This window comes from Palaemon carinicauda, chromosome 15, assembly GCF_036898095.1.
Source record: "Palaemon carinicauda isolate YSFRI2023 chromosome 15, ASM3689809v2, whole genome shotgun sequence".
Taxonomy (NCBI): Eukaryota; Metazoa; Arthropoda; class Malacostraca; order Decapoda; family Palaemonidae; genus Palaemon; species Palaemon carinicauda.
In genome coordinates, this window is record NC_090739.1 from 28528737 (window position 1) to 28545226 (window position 16490).

A 16490-nucleotide genomic window follows, 5' to 3' on the forward strand; every position below is an offset into this window, starting at 1 on the left:
TTGGTTATCGGGGAACAAGGAGGTACTATTTCCACTCACGGCATCAGGCAACAAATCCTCTACTTCTTTAAACATACTAATCCGGAATCATTTCCCCAGGCTCATGATATACGGACAGTAGATACCTACATCAATTACTTCCAGAACAGGGACTTTGATGATTTTTAAACAAAAAATATACGGGTTGGAAATCCCCTATGGTTGTCTTACGCCACTATCTAAAGATTTTACAGGCCCTTAAATACCCGACGATGGCAGCGGGGAGCCTATTCCCTCTCCATTAATCTCTGCTTCTTCCTTTCTTCCATCTCTTCTCTTCTCCCTCCTACCCGCCACTCACACCACGTCGTCACTCTCCTGGGTAGTTCGTTAGCCCTATGATATTTGCCATGTTTAATTCCTATGGTTTAACTGTTATTGTAGTTACCGTTCCTTTAAGGTTTAGATATGCTTAGACATGTAAGGTTTGATGCCTTTTGCGATTTGACACTCAGTTGATTCCTTGTCGTCTTAGTTATTTAGCCTTACACTCCCTATGTCATTTGGCTAGTTGGTAATTGGACGTTTCTTACATTATTATATTATATTACTGTCGTACATGGTGATTGTATTCTCCCCATTATGTTATTACTTTGCTGGGCTTGGAAGGCATTCTCTGGTACATTTTCACCGGCCGTCACAGATCGACCCAGAAAAGGGATTTTGACGAAGGAAAAATCTATTTCTGGGGAGACCTGTGACGCCCGGTGAAACCCTTCCCGGTTATTTTTGTATGGACCCACCCTTTCCTTGCCAAGCCATATGTTCTTGCAGAAGGATGACCTGGAGAGCACGAGTAGTAGGTGTCGGTGGGGTAGCCCAACTGTATTCTCTAGGGCCTGTCACGGCCCTCCCCTTTGATGAAGGGATTATCTAAATGGAAGACAGCCTGTGAATAGTGGTTTACACACGCCCTTGTTAATACACGACACCAACAAGGTGCTCGCGCGAGGGTTGTAACCTCTGCATTCCATGCTTTTATCTTTCTCTAGTATATTTGGAAGATTTATATTAGAAAAGTGTAAAGAAGGACCCTTTTCACCGGGCGTCACAGGTCTCTCCCCAGAAATAGATTTTTCCTTCGTCAAAATCCCTTAATTAATGCCTGTCAACCTATAGTATTAAGGGCAATCTTTCAGAGATTAGAACTATGGGAGCTGAAATTACGCCCATTTGATAAGGTATTTGTGATAGTGCATGGACGTCTTCCAGTAGAGATCTTATGAAATCTATGAAGTGACTTACCAGGGGTTGCTATGTGAAGGGTGCATATTTATTGATGTGTTGTGTAAAGATTTTAAGATTGTGATCAGATGATTTGAGTTTTTTACTGTGAGGATTCATAGGATACTAGTGCAGTGGACACTTTGGTGAAATAAGCTATACATTGGTGTTTACTTTATCAGTAGGTAGTCGGAAGAGGTGAGACTGGAAAAAACATCTATATTGACATACTTATTAGATTTATGTCCATCATGACTGAAGGAATGAAGTGTATAGGGACACAAGTTTTGTCATCATTTACTTTGCAAGCAAGCTCTATTTTAAACCTCAGTTCCAAAAGATTTAAATTCTATTCATTATTCTTTGGTCTGCAGCCCTGTTAAAAGTTGCATACTGAACCATTCATATTGCATATTCTATTATAAGTTAACAAGTTGTAACTTCATTATAGTACTGTCCAGAAGCTAGCATTGGTATATAGATTGTTATCTTTAAATTATCGCTGCTTGTGAGACCAGTAGTGTCATTGTTGTGAGTGTTCAATATGTGGGCAGTTTTTTTTTTTATATAATCTTTAGTCTAGTTATTGTAGAAATTTAATTTATAGCTACTGGACCTTTATTTTTTCATTATTGAAATATGAAATATTTTAAATATATTTTTCTTTCAATACCTTTCCTCCCTTATCGTACCTTGTCCACCAACCTGTAATTCATCTATTTTTTTTTCTAATATTCCTAAGGTTGACTTAAACTTGAAAGAAACCTTACCTAAAGGAGATACAGCTATGCCATTGTTCTGAAGAACTGTGTACTGTACTCTAGAAAAAGATAAGGAAATTCTAAGGTTCTAGATGTGTCCCCTTGCCCAGTTTAAAATCTAGGGGTGGTGCCCAGTGACCATTTCTTCTTGACCTTTTACCTTTCACCCAGACCTCTGGGTATTCCACCGTATTCCTTGTGTAGTGAAAAGTTGGGGTGTGGTTGGCATTAGGACACTAGGCAGTCTGTGCGCTACGTCTGGCCGCAGTACGCAAACCATCAGCAGGTCCAAAGAGGTAGCACAACTGTTCCTATGCAAGCAAGACATCCCGACTCAGCTTTGGCAATGTTAACTTGCTTCACAAGGTAGTCTCCACCAGCTATCACTTCAGTAGTGTCTGAAGCAACACTCAACACCACCCACTGATCTCCCATTCCATCATGTTAAAGTGGAGCAAGAGGTAAGGTAAGATCTTTCCTGGTGGCTAAACAACAAAAAACTTAACCAGGACAGTTCCACTCAACTTCCCACCTACAGAGGTGCTTCTGTTCTAGGACACATCCAATGAGGAGTAGGGAACACACCTGAGGGACCAAGTCACTTCTGGGGTGTGGTCCTCAGAAGAGAGCTCCTATATAAATATGTTGGAAATGCAAGCAGTGTTCCTAGCACTGAAAGCTTTCTAACAGAATTCCATGAGTGCCCAATAAGGGTGCTGAGCGACAACACTATTGTCGTGGCAGACGTCAATAAGCAACAAGGGATTGTCTAATAATCTTTGTGAGTTGACAGAGCAGGTGCACATCTGGGCAGTGAACAATGATGCAGAGTTGTCTGCAAGATTCACTCCAGGCATGAAGAATATACTAGCAGACATGCTCAATCGCCAGGTGCAGGTTTAAGGTTCGAAGTAGTCCTTTCATACTTGTGGTGCAGGAGGCTTCTTGCTCTCTGGGGATCACTGGCAATCAATCTGTTTGCCACATGACTAAACCTGAAACTCTTGGTGAACTGTTTTCCCATTTCAAATCTAAGGGAAGTGTTCGAGGATGCTCTTTAACACCCATGGGAAAATCTGGATACCTATCCTTTCCCCTGTTCATCCTGATTTGCTACCTGACCAATTGAGTATTTATCACACCAGGTCTCAGGATGATTCTGGTGGCTCCCAGATGGCCACAAGATGTGTAGGATTCCAATTTTGAGATCCTGAAATAACTTCCCCATATAAAACTTCTGTCAGCCACACCTTCAGAGGTACCTTCAATCAGTAAAATAATTTGCAATGAAAGGTTGAGGACTTTACAGCATCTCCTCCAAGCAAAAGGCTTTGTTTTAGACAGTTCAGAAAATGTCTTGGTACCTACACTGGTCCTCTGCAACAGTCTAACAAGGAAAGTGAACCATCTTCTGCAATTGATGTCATAAAAAGGGTACTTCTCTGATCAGAGAATCCCTAGCACACATCACAGACTTCCTAATCCTTCTCTTTACCAGGAGAAGCGCCTCTCAGTGGCAGCTGGGAAAGACTAACGCTCAGCCTTGAGCACACTGTTCCGAATGAGGAGTATAGACTACTTCTCAATGGAGTTGTCTATGCTCATGGGAACTTCGGGCAGTCATGGCCGCCTTGGGACCTCAGGCACTGGAGTGGGATGTGACCTGTGTTCTCAAGTCACCAATGCTTGCCTCACACAAGCCAATGAGATGAGCGTCAGACAAAGATCTGACTATATGATCTTTAAGCTAATCTTAGCTTGGGCAAAACGTGTTTGTGAGCTTTTGGCATCTCGTAAGTCACTAGTCATTTCGAAGGATAGAGTGCTGTCTCCTTTAGCTTTTTTCCCTGAGTTCATGCCTAGAACCCAAGACCCAGCTGTCTAATATACTAGGTTCAAGACCTTCTCCATCTCTTCTCAAGAGGTGTCCAGAAGGCATCAGAATGAATTGTTTCTCTGTCCTGTGGGGGACACTCAGTGCTATCTTCAGAGAACTCATACCAGTACTTACCTGGTTTTATGTGTATTTCCTACTAGCCCTCCCACTTTTAATGATTGCAAGATAGTTGTTGTCTTAACTTCAAGGTTATAAAGATTGATCATTTCAATGCCTTGAAACATCATTCCACAGGTGGGCCACAACCAAAAACCATATTACGGATAGGAAATGAAGGAAAAGGAATTAATTTCTTTTTTAATTTTTAGTAATCCAGTTGAGAAATTGTATATTTGAAAGGGAAAGCATTGTGAACGCTAGGTAAGTATTGAAAAATTGCTTTTCAAATCATATTGATCATATTTACTTGTACAGTATTTTGTTTTCAAGATTATTGAATTATATGCCTAACCTCATCTTGTACCTAATTTCTTTTTAGTTATCCATCAAAATTTTGAAACAAACAAATATATCCCTAGTTAATGAAAAGAAAAGACATTATAGCTCTACTAGCCCGGACTTGCATAAAAATATTGTATACAAATATCTTGTTATAAATTGTGTTGAACACTTTAGGTGGACACCATTTTCTTGCCCAATCTGATATAGCCAAAGTGATAAAGGTACCAAATATGTTTCAGTGTTGTTAAATTCTAGAATCTTTCCCCTTAGCCATATTGCCTAACACTCCTTTTCCTTATTTTCTAATTACAGTATATGTGTATTTACTTCATCTAGTTCCATCCTTTATCAACTCATATTTACCCTAGCCCAGTGGAATCAAAGGATTTCTTATGCAGTGTTTGAGAGTTTGTGCAAACACATATAAGGTTTTGTAATTTGTATAGGCAATTTTTCAGAACACCAAACTTATTATGATCATGTAGGGAAAGTAATAATTACTGAAATACGTAACCCGGAGTTCAGACTTCCATAAAAACTACTGTGTGATATACTTTTACCAGCTGTAAAATATTCTTCAGGACAGAAATAATAAAACATACCTGATAATAAGCAGTTGGGACAAGAATTTGCTGAAGATGGTAGTTCATGTTGAAGAACCATTTTTCTTGTATGACAATGCTGACATTCTACCTGGAAAAGAAGAAAGAGATGACAAAAACTAATATTCTGCAGAAATAAATAAATATAAAACTTATTTCCTGCCACTTTAACAAGAATTATGTTGACTGTGATCATCTCTCCATATAAAATTATTCCCTGTTCTGAATGTCATTATGGAGAAAGAATGAAAAGTTGAGTTTTAAGGATAATTTGCAGACAGTAATTTTATTATTCTGGTTCATAGCAAAATAAAATAAACCATCCATCAGCAAAGACCTGTGAAATCCCATGAATGAAAAGGACTGCATTTAAGTGGCGTGACTCACGACTCATTTGGTACATGCAGCATATATACAGTATTTCTGGATTTGAAGAAATGGGTTAACTGCAATTATGATTATTTCCTTACAATCTCCAGTGGTGAGGAAACTTACTGCTAAAAGCCCATACTTGTACATGCTAAAATCTATTCAATCAATCTCTATAAAAACTTTGAAGTCCAATATCTCAAAACCTGAAACTTTCAGTGAAAAATTGCAGCCACTTCTTTTATAATATCGACAGATTTTTGTCATCGAAACATGAAAAGATACAGAATTTTATAGCTTACAATCTACATTCACTTAAAAAAAAAAAAAAAAAAAAAAAAAACTTCCACGTGAAAAAGTCACCTTTGAAAGTGACATATACATTAATAAGATAGATATAAATAATAAATATGCTATCATAATTTCAAATGTACAATTTTTTTTAATAGATTACCTTTTAAAGGGATTTTGACGTAGGAAAAATCTATTTCTGGGCGAAGGACCTGTGCCGCCCAGTGAATAAGCTCCATTTAGCACTTATTCTTAGGTAATTTACTGCTAAATATACCAGAGAAAAAATGTAAAGGAGTGCTAGGTTAACTAGCTCGCTCACCTATTGGTGTCGGTATAAAATTGGGCGTATAATCCAGAGGTCCCGCACTATTTAGATTAATCCACGACAGAAACCCCAATAGAGGAGAGCCGTTCAACCTCACTCGGTACTACTAACAATGCATCCGCTCAGAACCCAACTCCTTAGCACCCAAAGTTTGGGGACTCCAAGGGAGAGGAGCTGGGAGGGTTCACTGGGCGGCACAGGTCCTTCGCCCAGAAATAGATTTTTCCTACGTCAAAATCCCTTTTCTGGGCTCGAACCTGTGCCGCCCAGTGAATCTATACATGAGAAAATGTCACCAAACTTGCAAAATATAGGAAAAAACATAAGCGTAAGGGAAATACAGGATGCTTTAATCAGAGATGCGTACCAAAAAACAATTACAGGTATAATAATGCCGTGAGTGATAATATATACAGATACTCAGGAGTATATAAAAATTTACAAATATAATAACAGTATTCAGGTGCGAGACCAACGAATACAATAGGGTATAAATGAGGCAGGTAAGAGGGAGAGATAAAGAGACAAGGCCTTAACCTGTGAGTTACCTGGGAGTAACTACGCTCCCTGCGGCTACTGTAGAAAATTTTAGGGCTTCCAAATGTTTAAGGTAGTGTTTCTTGAACACTGACGGTGATTTCCACCCTGTAAACCTGGAGAGGTCTGTAAAATTCATGTGGTGAAAGAAGTTCACCGAGGTAGCAACCGCCCTGATATCATGTGCAAGAGGAAAAGAGTCAGGGTTAGCTTGTTTAATAAAATACAAAATTTGTTGCCTGATCCCTTTAATAGTAATGGTACCGCCTTGTTCTCTAACGAATAGAGGCCCCGAGGAGTTAGAGGAGGTCCGGGATAAATAAGACCTAAGAGTAGTGACAGGGCACAGAGACGGATCTTGCGTGAGGGGAACAATTTTCCAGGAGGTCCATCTGTTTTGAGGGTCTTCGTTCTTAGCCAAAAAGAATTTGTTAGGAGAAAGAAGGACCTCTCCCGAAGGCAGAAAGTCAATATGACCCGGGTCTCTCGACAAGGCTGCCAATTCAGAAATTCTTGCCCCGGAAGCCAAGCTCACCAGGAAAAGTGTTTTCCTGAGAAGGGGCATGTAATCACAAGAACTGTTAATGGTATCAGAAGCCAATTTGAGTACGTCATTAAGGAACCAGGTCACCGGGGTAGGACGATTTCCGGTTTCAGTCTGGCACAAGCTTTCGGAATTGAAGCTAACAAAGAGTCGGTTAAGTCTATGTTAAAACCCACTAGGAAGATCTTTTTCAGAGCCGATTTAATAGTGGTGATAGTATTGGCTGCCAGACCTGATTCTAATAAAGATCTAAAGAAAGTGACTGTAAGGTTCAAGTTCATACAGTTCACGTCTGAGTCTATTAAAAATTTTGCCAACTTTTTAACTGCAGAGTCATACTGGCGGATGGTGGAATCCCGTTTATCCGATTCTAGGAACAAGGTGTTTTGAGGATCAATATTGGCACCATGCATAGCCGCAAACTTCATAAAGTCCATAAAGTTAGGGCGCTCTGAATGTTTGAGAAAGCGTACACAACGCGTGTTTGTACTATCTGAGACAGAACCGGATTGGGTATCGGGTGAGGGTATAGTCTCAACTCTCGCAGGAGAGGATACCAGTTGCTCTTGGGCCAGTTGGGTGCGACCAAGGCTACTTGTCCCTTGAAGGATCTCAGTTTGTCTAGAACTTTCAGCAAAAGATTCACCGGGGGAAAGAGATAAATCTTTTCCCAGTTGTCCCAATTCTGTGACATGGCGTCTGTGGCGTAAGCCTGAGGGTCTAGATTGGGAGCCACATATACTCTCAATTTGTGGTTGGATTCCGTGGCGAAGAGGTCCACTTGGAGACCGGGAACCTGAGAGAGAATCCACCGAAATGACTTTAGATCGAGTGACCATTCCGATTCTAGAGGGGAGGTCCGGGACAGGGCGTCTGCCACTACATTCCGGACTCCCGCCAGGTGGACAGCTGAAAGATGCCAACGGTTCGAGGCTGCTAGGGAGAATATGGCTACTAGAACATGGTTCAGAGGCCCTGACTTTGACCCGCCTCTGTTGAGGCAGCGGACCACCACTTCGCTGTCGAGGACCAGACGAAGGTGTTGTTTCTTGGGAAGAGCGAGACGTTTCAGGGTTAGAAGAACTGCCATGGCCTCTAGCACATTGATGTGAAAATGGCGGAACAAGGGAGTCCAAAGACCTTGAACTTTCTTGAGCTGAGAATAGCCGCCCCAACCTGATAAGGATGCGTCTGTGTGAATGATTAATTCCGGAGGCGGAAATCGAAGGGGAACTGACTTTGACAGACTGTTTGCTCTTGTCCAAGGAAGAAGTCTTTCCCGTAGAATGGGAGGAAGGCGGACTTTCCTGTCCCGGAGCTTCCGGTTCGCCCTCGAACGCCAGACACGATTGATATCTTTCAATTTTGCCTTCAGAAGAAGATCCGTCACTGAGGCAAACTGAAGGGACCCCAGAATCCTCTCTTGGAGTCGTCTGGAACTTACTTTGTCTTTGAGAAAGCGTTTGGTGTTCCTTGCAATCTCTAACCTCTTGGGTCTGGGAAGACACAGAGTATGAGATATAAGATCCCATTGCAGGCCGAGCCATTGGAACTTCGATTTTGGAAGAAGACGGGACTTCTTGAAGTTGATCTGGAAGCCTAGAGATTGAAGATAATGGATGACTTTGTGAGTGGCTTTTAGGCAATTTTGGGAGGTGTCTGACCAAATGAGCCAGTCGTCCAGATAGGCTACTACTTGAATCCCTTGATTCCTGAGTTCCTGAACAGCGACTTCTGCTAGCTTTGTGAAGATCCTTGGGGCGATGTTGAGCCCGAAAGGCATCACCTTGAAGGAGTAACTTTTGTCCCCTAAGCGAAAGCCTAGGTACGGACGGAAGTGTCTCGCTATCGGGACGTGATAGTAGGCGTCTGTAAGATCGATAGAGGTGGTGACGGCCCCACGGGGAAGTAAGGTCCGCACCTGCGAGACGGTAAGCATTCGAAACTTGTCGCATTGAATGGACAAGTTGAGAAGGGATAGATCTAGAATCACTCTTCTCTTGTCTGAATCCTTCTTCGGGACACTGAACAGCCGACCTTGAAACTTCAGATGTTTCGTTTCTTGTATGGCGTTCTTTTGTAAAAGATCCTGGACAAATTCGACCAGGTCCGGAGTGGAATGTTGACGAAATTTGTTCGGAGGAGGAGGTCCTTGAATCCAACTCCACCCCAGTCCCTTGGAGATGATACTGAACCTCCATTTGTTGCGGAAGGCATAGAGCCTCCCCCCTACCTGCTGCACCTCAGTATTGGTTTGAGGAGTTGCCTCCACGTCCGCCTCGGAAGTTCTTTCCTCTGCGAAAGGCTCTTCCCCTGCCTTTGTTCTGGTTAGAACCATGGTGGTAGCCTCTGCCTCTACCATAACTCTGGGAAGAGCTATGAGCCTCGTAAGACTGGTTAAAGGCAGGAGAAGTGGCGGAGGCACCAGAAAGCTGGCTCTTAGGGAGCAGAACGGTGACATAGTCGTCCGAAGGAGCCTGAGAGGTGGAAGGCTGTGCGGGGACAACAGAAGATGGAGGAAGAGGCAGCCAGAAGTTGGATGAAGCACTCTGCTGTTGCCTGAACTGGGTGGAGGTATATGGTCTAAGCTTCTTCCTACCCCGGGCTTGATAATTTGCGGGGTCATACTTGCGTTTAGGGGTCAAACCCCAACGGGCTTTAAGGCTCTGATTAACCCTAGTGGCCTCCGCCAAGACTTCCTCTACGAGATCCTCGGGGAAGAGATTTGAACCCCAACAGGAGGACCGGATGAGCTTATTAGGTTCATGCCTAATCGTCGCCTCAGCTAGGACATGCTTGCGACATCTGCGTTTAGCAGTAGCGAAGTCATACAAGTCATAATATAAAGACTGTAACGTAGCCTTGTTGAGAGACTTAAAAATACTCTCCGTATCGTAAGTCAAGGCTATCGACTCCGTGGATGTGGCCAAGTTTAGAGTACGGCCCACACGTAGGCGGGAATCATATTCCTGTTTAATGAGGGATTCCGGGAGACGGGGAAGCTTCTCACTAAACAAAACTGAGGCACAGTCTGCTGCAAGCTTGCCGGAGGTGAAGGTGGTATGGACGTTGTCCCAACACTCAATGCCTGAGGGAAGAAGGAGGGAGATTGGATCCACCTCTCGGATGGGAGGCAAGGGCTTCTCCTCCAGAGCATATTGGAAGGCAAGCTCTGCCACCTTATTGACGCATGGAGTCAAGGTGTTCTTGTCCATTAAGAACATCGTAAAGGAGCTTTTATAAGGCGTCAGCATGGTGTTAGTGCAGCCGATGTCGTTCAAAAATCTGGCCCAAACAGATTGGGCTTGCTCCTTCGGGAAGATGACCGTCTCTTTGGGGACCTTGTCTAATCGAACTAAAGCTTCCTCGGTAAGCCTGGCATAACCATGAAATGGAAATGCCAGACCAGGAGGAAAGAATTCAAAGTCCTCTAGAGGACGAGTGCCAAGGCCCTCCAGAGTCAACATTCCGTCTGAGAACGGGGAATGAAGAGCCATACGCCAGGGGTTGTTCTTGGCAAACGGCGGGAGCTTAGAGGCATCCGGGATGAGAGAGCTTTGGACTCTCTCCGGAGCTCCTTGCTCTAAAGCCCCAATTCTCTGACCGAAGTTAGAGAACATCGTGTCCATCCTTGACTGCATCTCCGAAACCAACTTTGCCTGCATCTCCAACACGATGCGAAGCATGGCTGATTCGGAAAGGCCCGGGCTAGCAGCAGGAGGGGCGGAATGAACTCCCGGGTCGTGAGACTTAGAGGAGGAACCAGAGGTCTTTGAAGACGGGTTCGTACAATGTTTAGAGCCATGAGAAGTCTTGTGAGGCTTGCGAGCTTTGGGTAAGGTTCTTGAAGTAGACTTATCCTTAGGGGGAACCGGGTATGATCGTTGAGACGAATCACGGTCCCCAGAAAATCCATGAAAAGAAGAGCGATCAGAAGAAGAAGAAAGAGCGGGGCTGAGGATAGGAATCTCAGCGCCGGACACACCTGCCTCACTTACCACCCTACCTGTATCCGGCTCGTCTAGTAACATTGGTTCGACGTCCAGGTTCATGGAGGCAACATTGTCCTCCAGACCTCCGGGGGCGTCCGATGGATCTTGCTCTGGGTCGATGAGACCCGTTATAGTGGCATCAATGTGGGCAATGATGGGAGCTGCCACATGCCTAGCCACAGCAGCTGAAGACTTGGCGTTGGGGTAAACCATGGTGCAGTAGTCCTCAGATAGGACGTACGGCCGCTTAGACTTCACATTCCGGGCAAACCCACCAACCCACACCTTCAGTGTGGCCCGAGCCGCAGACTTTTGCTCCGGGGATGCCTGAAATAATAGTGGGAATTATAAAAGGGAAGACTCCCAATGGTCCTTCAAGACCATAGATATCTTACTAATAGTAAAATAAATAAGAAGGCAATATAGCCAACGGGACTCACCGAGTCAGATCCAAGGGTAGTGATGAGGTCGAAGCAAATCACACAGTTATCCGGGTGCCATACCACAACGTCTTCCAGTTGAACCCCACAAGGGGCGTGAGATCGGCAGACGGAGTGGCCACAAGGCTGGTGCAGAACAGCTGCACAGGCCGGCGTCAGACAATGCACCATCTATAAAAAGAATAGTATATGAGAAACTGTAATTCTCTTAAGTAGGGGCGGGTCCGGAGGACCCGGGCCTAACATAGGTCTAACACAAGATTAGAGCTTAACTGTACTATTCTTTAAGTAGGGGCGGGTCCGGAGGACCCGGGCCTAACATAGGTCTAACACAAGAATAGAGCTTAACTGTAATATTCTTAGGTAGGGGCGGGTCCGGAGGACCCGGGCCTAACATAGGTCTAACGCAAGGTTAGAGCTCAACTGTAATATTCTTACATAGGGGCGGGACCGGAGGACCTGGGCCTAAACATAAGTCTAACTTGAAACTAAAGTATAGCAATCCATTCCGCTCAAGCCGGGAGCATAAAAAAGGATGCAATAACAAGGAATTAAGACACATGGTGTCTGATTTCCCGGGGCGGGGTAGACCCCGGGCCGGGAAATAAAAGTATATCCAATACCAATTCATTTAGGGACTCCGGGGTAGTGATCTGTCATATATAATCATCATAGGAAATGTTATAAAATAATAGGGGGGGCGGAACTGTAGCTAAGAACCGCCAACCGAACCCGGAGGGTTTCGTATAACATAAGCCAGAATGAAAAATGAATATAAAATAGGGTGCACCGGGATCCAACTCTGTTGACCGGTGGCCAACCAGACTAGATAGAGACAAACCCGCCGGGCCACCCGAAGGACAAAGTCCATAAACACTGAACTACCCCCTCTAAAAGGAAGGAAGGCAATGGTCCCTTAGTGGAGGGGGGAGAAGCCTAGCCGCCCACCTAGCTAGAGGGGGAGCGTGGGGGAGGATCATGTGATACGAGGCAGCAGGGCTACCAACTGACGATCCCCAACCAGACAGATCAAACGGAGTAATGGCACAAATATTCATTATAATAATAATAGCGTTAAAATTTATATGAATAAACACATAGAAAATTTTGGGCAAGGCATGCAACATAATAATTAAATCACAAAAGACACACCTGATGGCTAAAAATAACATTGCCGCCTAGCACGAAGGTCGGCAGCCATAACGATACGTAAATGATATCGGCCCTAAAATTGAACCACGAGGATTCTAAACGCTAAATAATGAATATTCACAATAACAAATAATATTTGATAATAAAAATAATACACATAGTAACACCGCAAGTGAAACTTAAAAGCTCTCAAAAACTGGAGTACCAACTGTAGTGAAATCAAGCAAGATCGATATGAACGAAGAGAATAAACTCCTATAATATAAATATTAAACGATCTAGGTTGCTCAAAACACAGTAAAACCCAGCTTGGTACTTAACTTAGACGGTGTCTCCTGGGAAACCGACGAAGAAGCCATAATTCAATGGAAAATAAACCAAAATCGAGAGCACAACAAAAATGCGGGTTACTATACTCGTCGTGCTAAAAGGAGTTGGGTTCTGAGCGGATGCATTGTTAGTAGTACCGAGTGAGGTTGAACGGCTCTCCTCTATTGGGGTTTCTGTCGTGGATTAATCTAAATAGTGCGGGACCTCTGGATTATACGCCCAATTTTATACCGACACCAATAGGTGAGCGAGCTAGTTAACCTAGCACTCCTTTACATTTTTTCTCTGGTATATTTAGCAGTAAATTACCTAAGAATAAGTGCTAAATGGAGCTTATTCACTGGGCGGCACAGGTTCGAGCCCAGAAAATGGTTTTTAAATGAAAAACATCAGCTAAGAAACAAAAAAGTGGCAGGAGTTTTATGTAAACTCAAAATAAAAATTTTAATGAGGTTCAGTCGCACCCCTTATAGATAATAAACCCAAACAAGGAGTTAGCACCTTCTGCATACCATGGGCAGTTGCACAGCAGATGGTACTAAAGTAGTCTTTGCTGTGTGCCTTTGACTCAAAGATGCATCATCACATTCTGTGTAACTATCTACCTGCTCCACCTGATCTCATCGTAGCTAGTTTTGCTATGTTAAGCCATTACTGAGGAAGGTCACAATACTACCTTCTCATGTGGCACTATGCATTACTCTTATGAGTATCAGTACAATTCCTTATTGAGTCTACAACATTCATCAGGTTTTCTCAGTTTCCATATCTGTTATTCCAACAGACACTCAGTCTCCCAGGCTACTAGTTTCAGTCAGGTTGTTAAGCAATATAATTTCTGTTAACTGTATCAGACAACTGTCTTTAAAACCTAAAATCTCGAATGGGTGTTCGCATGGTGACCTCAACAACTTATGGGTGGAATCTCCATGTCAAGGGAGGTTATACTGGATGCTGCTTTTCCCATGTTGGTATCATGATGTTGTCTTGAAGTGTGGTAAACAACTACATCCATGCACTGTGCTCAAATAAGTATAAGGAAGTTAATCTAACCTTAACTGGATGTCTAAAAAAAAAGTAAGAGAAAAATTCTATCTAAAAATGGGGGTTGACACAAGAAAGGCATATTTTTGAGGAAGAAATGTGTGATCCCTAGGACTAGGCTAGAACAGGAAATTCAAAACAAGAAAATATACAAAAGAAATATTGTCTTCCCTTGCCCCATGGACAGTTTATTAACACACAAGCACAAACTGAGTGTGCATGAAGGAGACCATTGGGTTCGGGCTCTCTAAGAGCCATCACAGCACTTATCATGCTAAATTGAGGCCTAGAGGATCATAAGTGACTCAAGATGACAATTTGTCCTAAATTGCATTTTTCCTAGCTATACAAACCCGTAATCATTTAATATAGGAATTCGCTTCAGCTGAGCTGAAACAGTCGAAGAGAAAGAAAACTAGGCAGTTGTGCTGATTGGTTGGCTGGTGGTATGGCGCGGAGCTTAGCTGCCAGCCCGCTTCCCACATTCAAATGCTTTAGGCTCAATGTGGAACATGAGAGGGGTGGTAGAGGCGGACATTTATATTAAATGATTACGGGTTTGTATAGCTAGGAAAAATACAATTTAAGACAAATTGTCATTTGTTCCGACGCGATATACAAACCTCGTAATCATTTAATATAGGAAGACTCACTGGTTGGTGGGAAGTCTGCCTTTGCTGCTTGTGGATAGCTAACTGCCCGGATATAGACCTGGTCTCGAATGAGAGCAGAGGACTAAATCCACCAACCCCTGTCTTTTGACCCGACATGATGATGGTGGGGTCTGAGAGACTGGGAGCTGCCGTGCGATGTATAAGAGCATCGTGCGACCAGAGAGCATGAAAGTAAGAGACACTCAACCCTAGGGACACAGTGACTGGATGAAACTTCAAAACCAAAAGGAAAAGGGTTTATACATCCACCATTTTCCCTGCCTTGTAAACAAACTCTATCAATCTTACCTGGGAAGACTTGTCTTGATGTCTGGAACTCTAAGGGAGGAGACAGAGAGAAAGGCGGATCACCTGCAGACTACTTTCACACTGCCAAACATACCATAAAATCAAGACAAGAGACTTCCCTGTCCCAGATGAACTGGAGAGGTCAGACAATAGCTTGAGCTGCTACCACAGGGCCAAGAACAAAGGTGTCTAAGGACTTGTGCGTAAACTCCCTCAAGTAAAAGGCCGTAAAGGTGGTCTGGCATTTCCAAATGCCAGCCTTCAGCACTTGGCCCACTACAAGATTTCTCTTGAAAGCGAGTGTGGGGGCAATCCCCCTGATCTCGTGAGCTTTAACCCTCGCTGGTGCTTGGATTCTTGAGGAAGTCTCATACGCCTTGTGGATGGTCTCACGGATCCAGAAGGATATCGTCAGCAAACCACAATTTTTATAGGAAACATCATTTTATTCTAGAAAATTGCTACTCTTTAAATAGCTAATTGCATTTTAAGAAAACATGTACATTTGTTTTTGAATTTCAGGTGTGTTTTAAAAATCGAGTATTGCTGACTTCTTTTTGTTTTACTTCTGGCTGTGATCAGATCAGCTGATGTCTAGCTGCCACTCTCAATAATATGGGCGTATGAATGCAGTAACAAAGTATTGTTTATACCATTTCTTAACTTATTCAAACCATCTATACAGTTAGTTAATATTACATAAGCACCAATGTGTTTTAATCTATCATATTTTTTGTTTAGTACTTTTAAAACTCTCTCTCTCTCTCTCTCTCTCGCTAAGCTACCTTTTGCTACCTCTCATTTTTTACCTCTATCTCTCTAACAAATGAGATCTTTGTGGCTTCACAAAGTACAATATTAATTATATTAAAAATCAATCATGATTCAATTTTCCTTACTTTCTCCAAGCTCGCACCATCTCTGTCACGTCGAACATTATAGCGGTAACTTAATTGTTCGATGACTTTAAAACACGGCCTAGTACTTTCTTCTTCTTTTACTTTTTTTTATGGTGGGTACAAGTTGACTTTTAACTGAACTTAGGAAAAGTATTTTGTATATGAAATGGACAATTATCTTTCGTAACAGTTTAGAATTATCGTAAATTATCATTCTATCATTAGCGGCAGTTTGTTATTGTTGATTACACGCAAAAAAAAAAAAAGAAAAAAAAAGTTTTCCTTTGCTATGTATGTAGGAATTTATTTAGATACGGTAAATAATACTTTTAATAACATATTTACTAAAAGCTGAGGTTGGTGAATCCCTTAATAGAGATTTAGCTAAAATTAGTGCATGGTGCAAATTATGGGGTATGAAGTTAAATCCTAACAAAACTCAAAGTATGATTGTAAGTAGATAATGTTTCTTTAAATTTGTATGACTCTTTTAAAATTTTAGGTGTGATTCTCGACAGCAAATTTACTTTTGAGAAACACATTAGGTCTGTGTCTTCTTCAATTGCACAAAAAATTGGCTTATTGCGAATGTCTTACAAGATTTTCGGTGATCAATCTATTCTGAAGAAATGTTTTAA

General features: G+C 42.6%; 1 protein-coding gene across 4 annotated transcripts in view; it reads right to left on the minus strand.

The window, feature by feature from the left end:
• LOC137654535 (BTB/POZ domain-containing protein 18-like) overlaps positions 1–16490 on the minus strand; it is a 284914-nt gene that overhangs the window by 71754 nt on the left and 196670 nt on the right. For all 4 annotated transcript variants that reach the window (XM_068388247.1, XM_068388249.1, XM_068388246.1 and 1 more), the window contains one exon: positions 4965–5055. In XM_068388247.1, coding sequence (XP_068244348.1) covers positions 4965–5055 — 91 coding nt within the window. The remainder of the gene's footprint in view (positions 1–4964; positions 5056–16490) is intronic.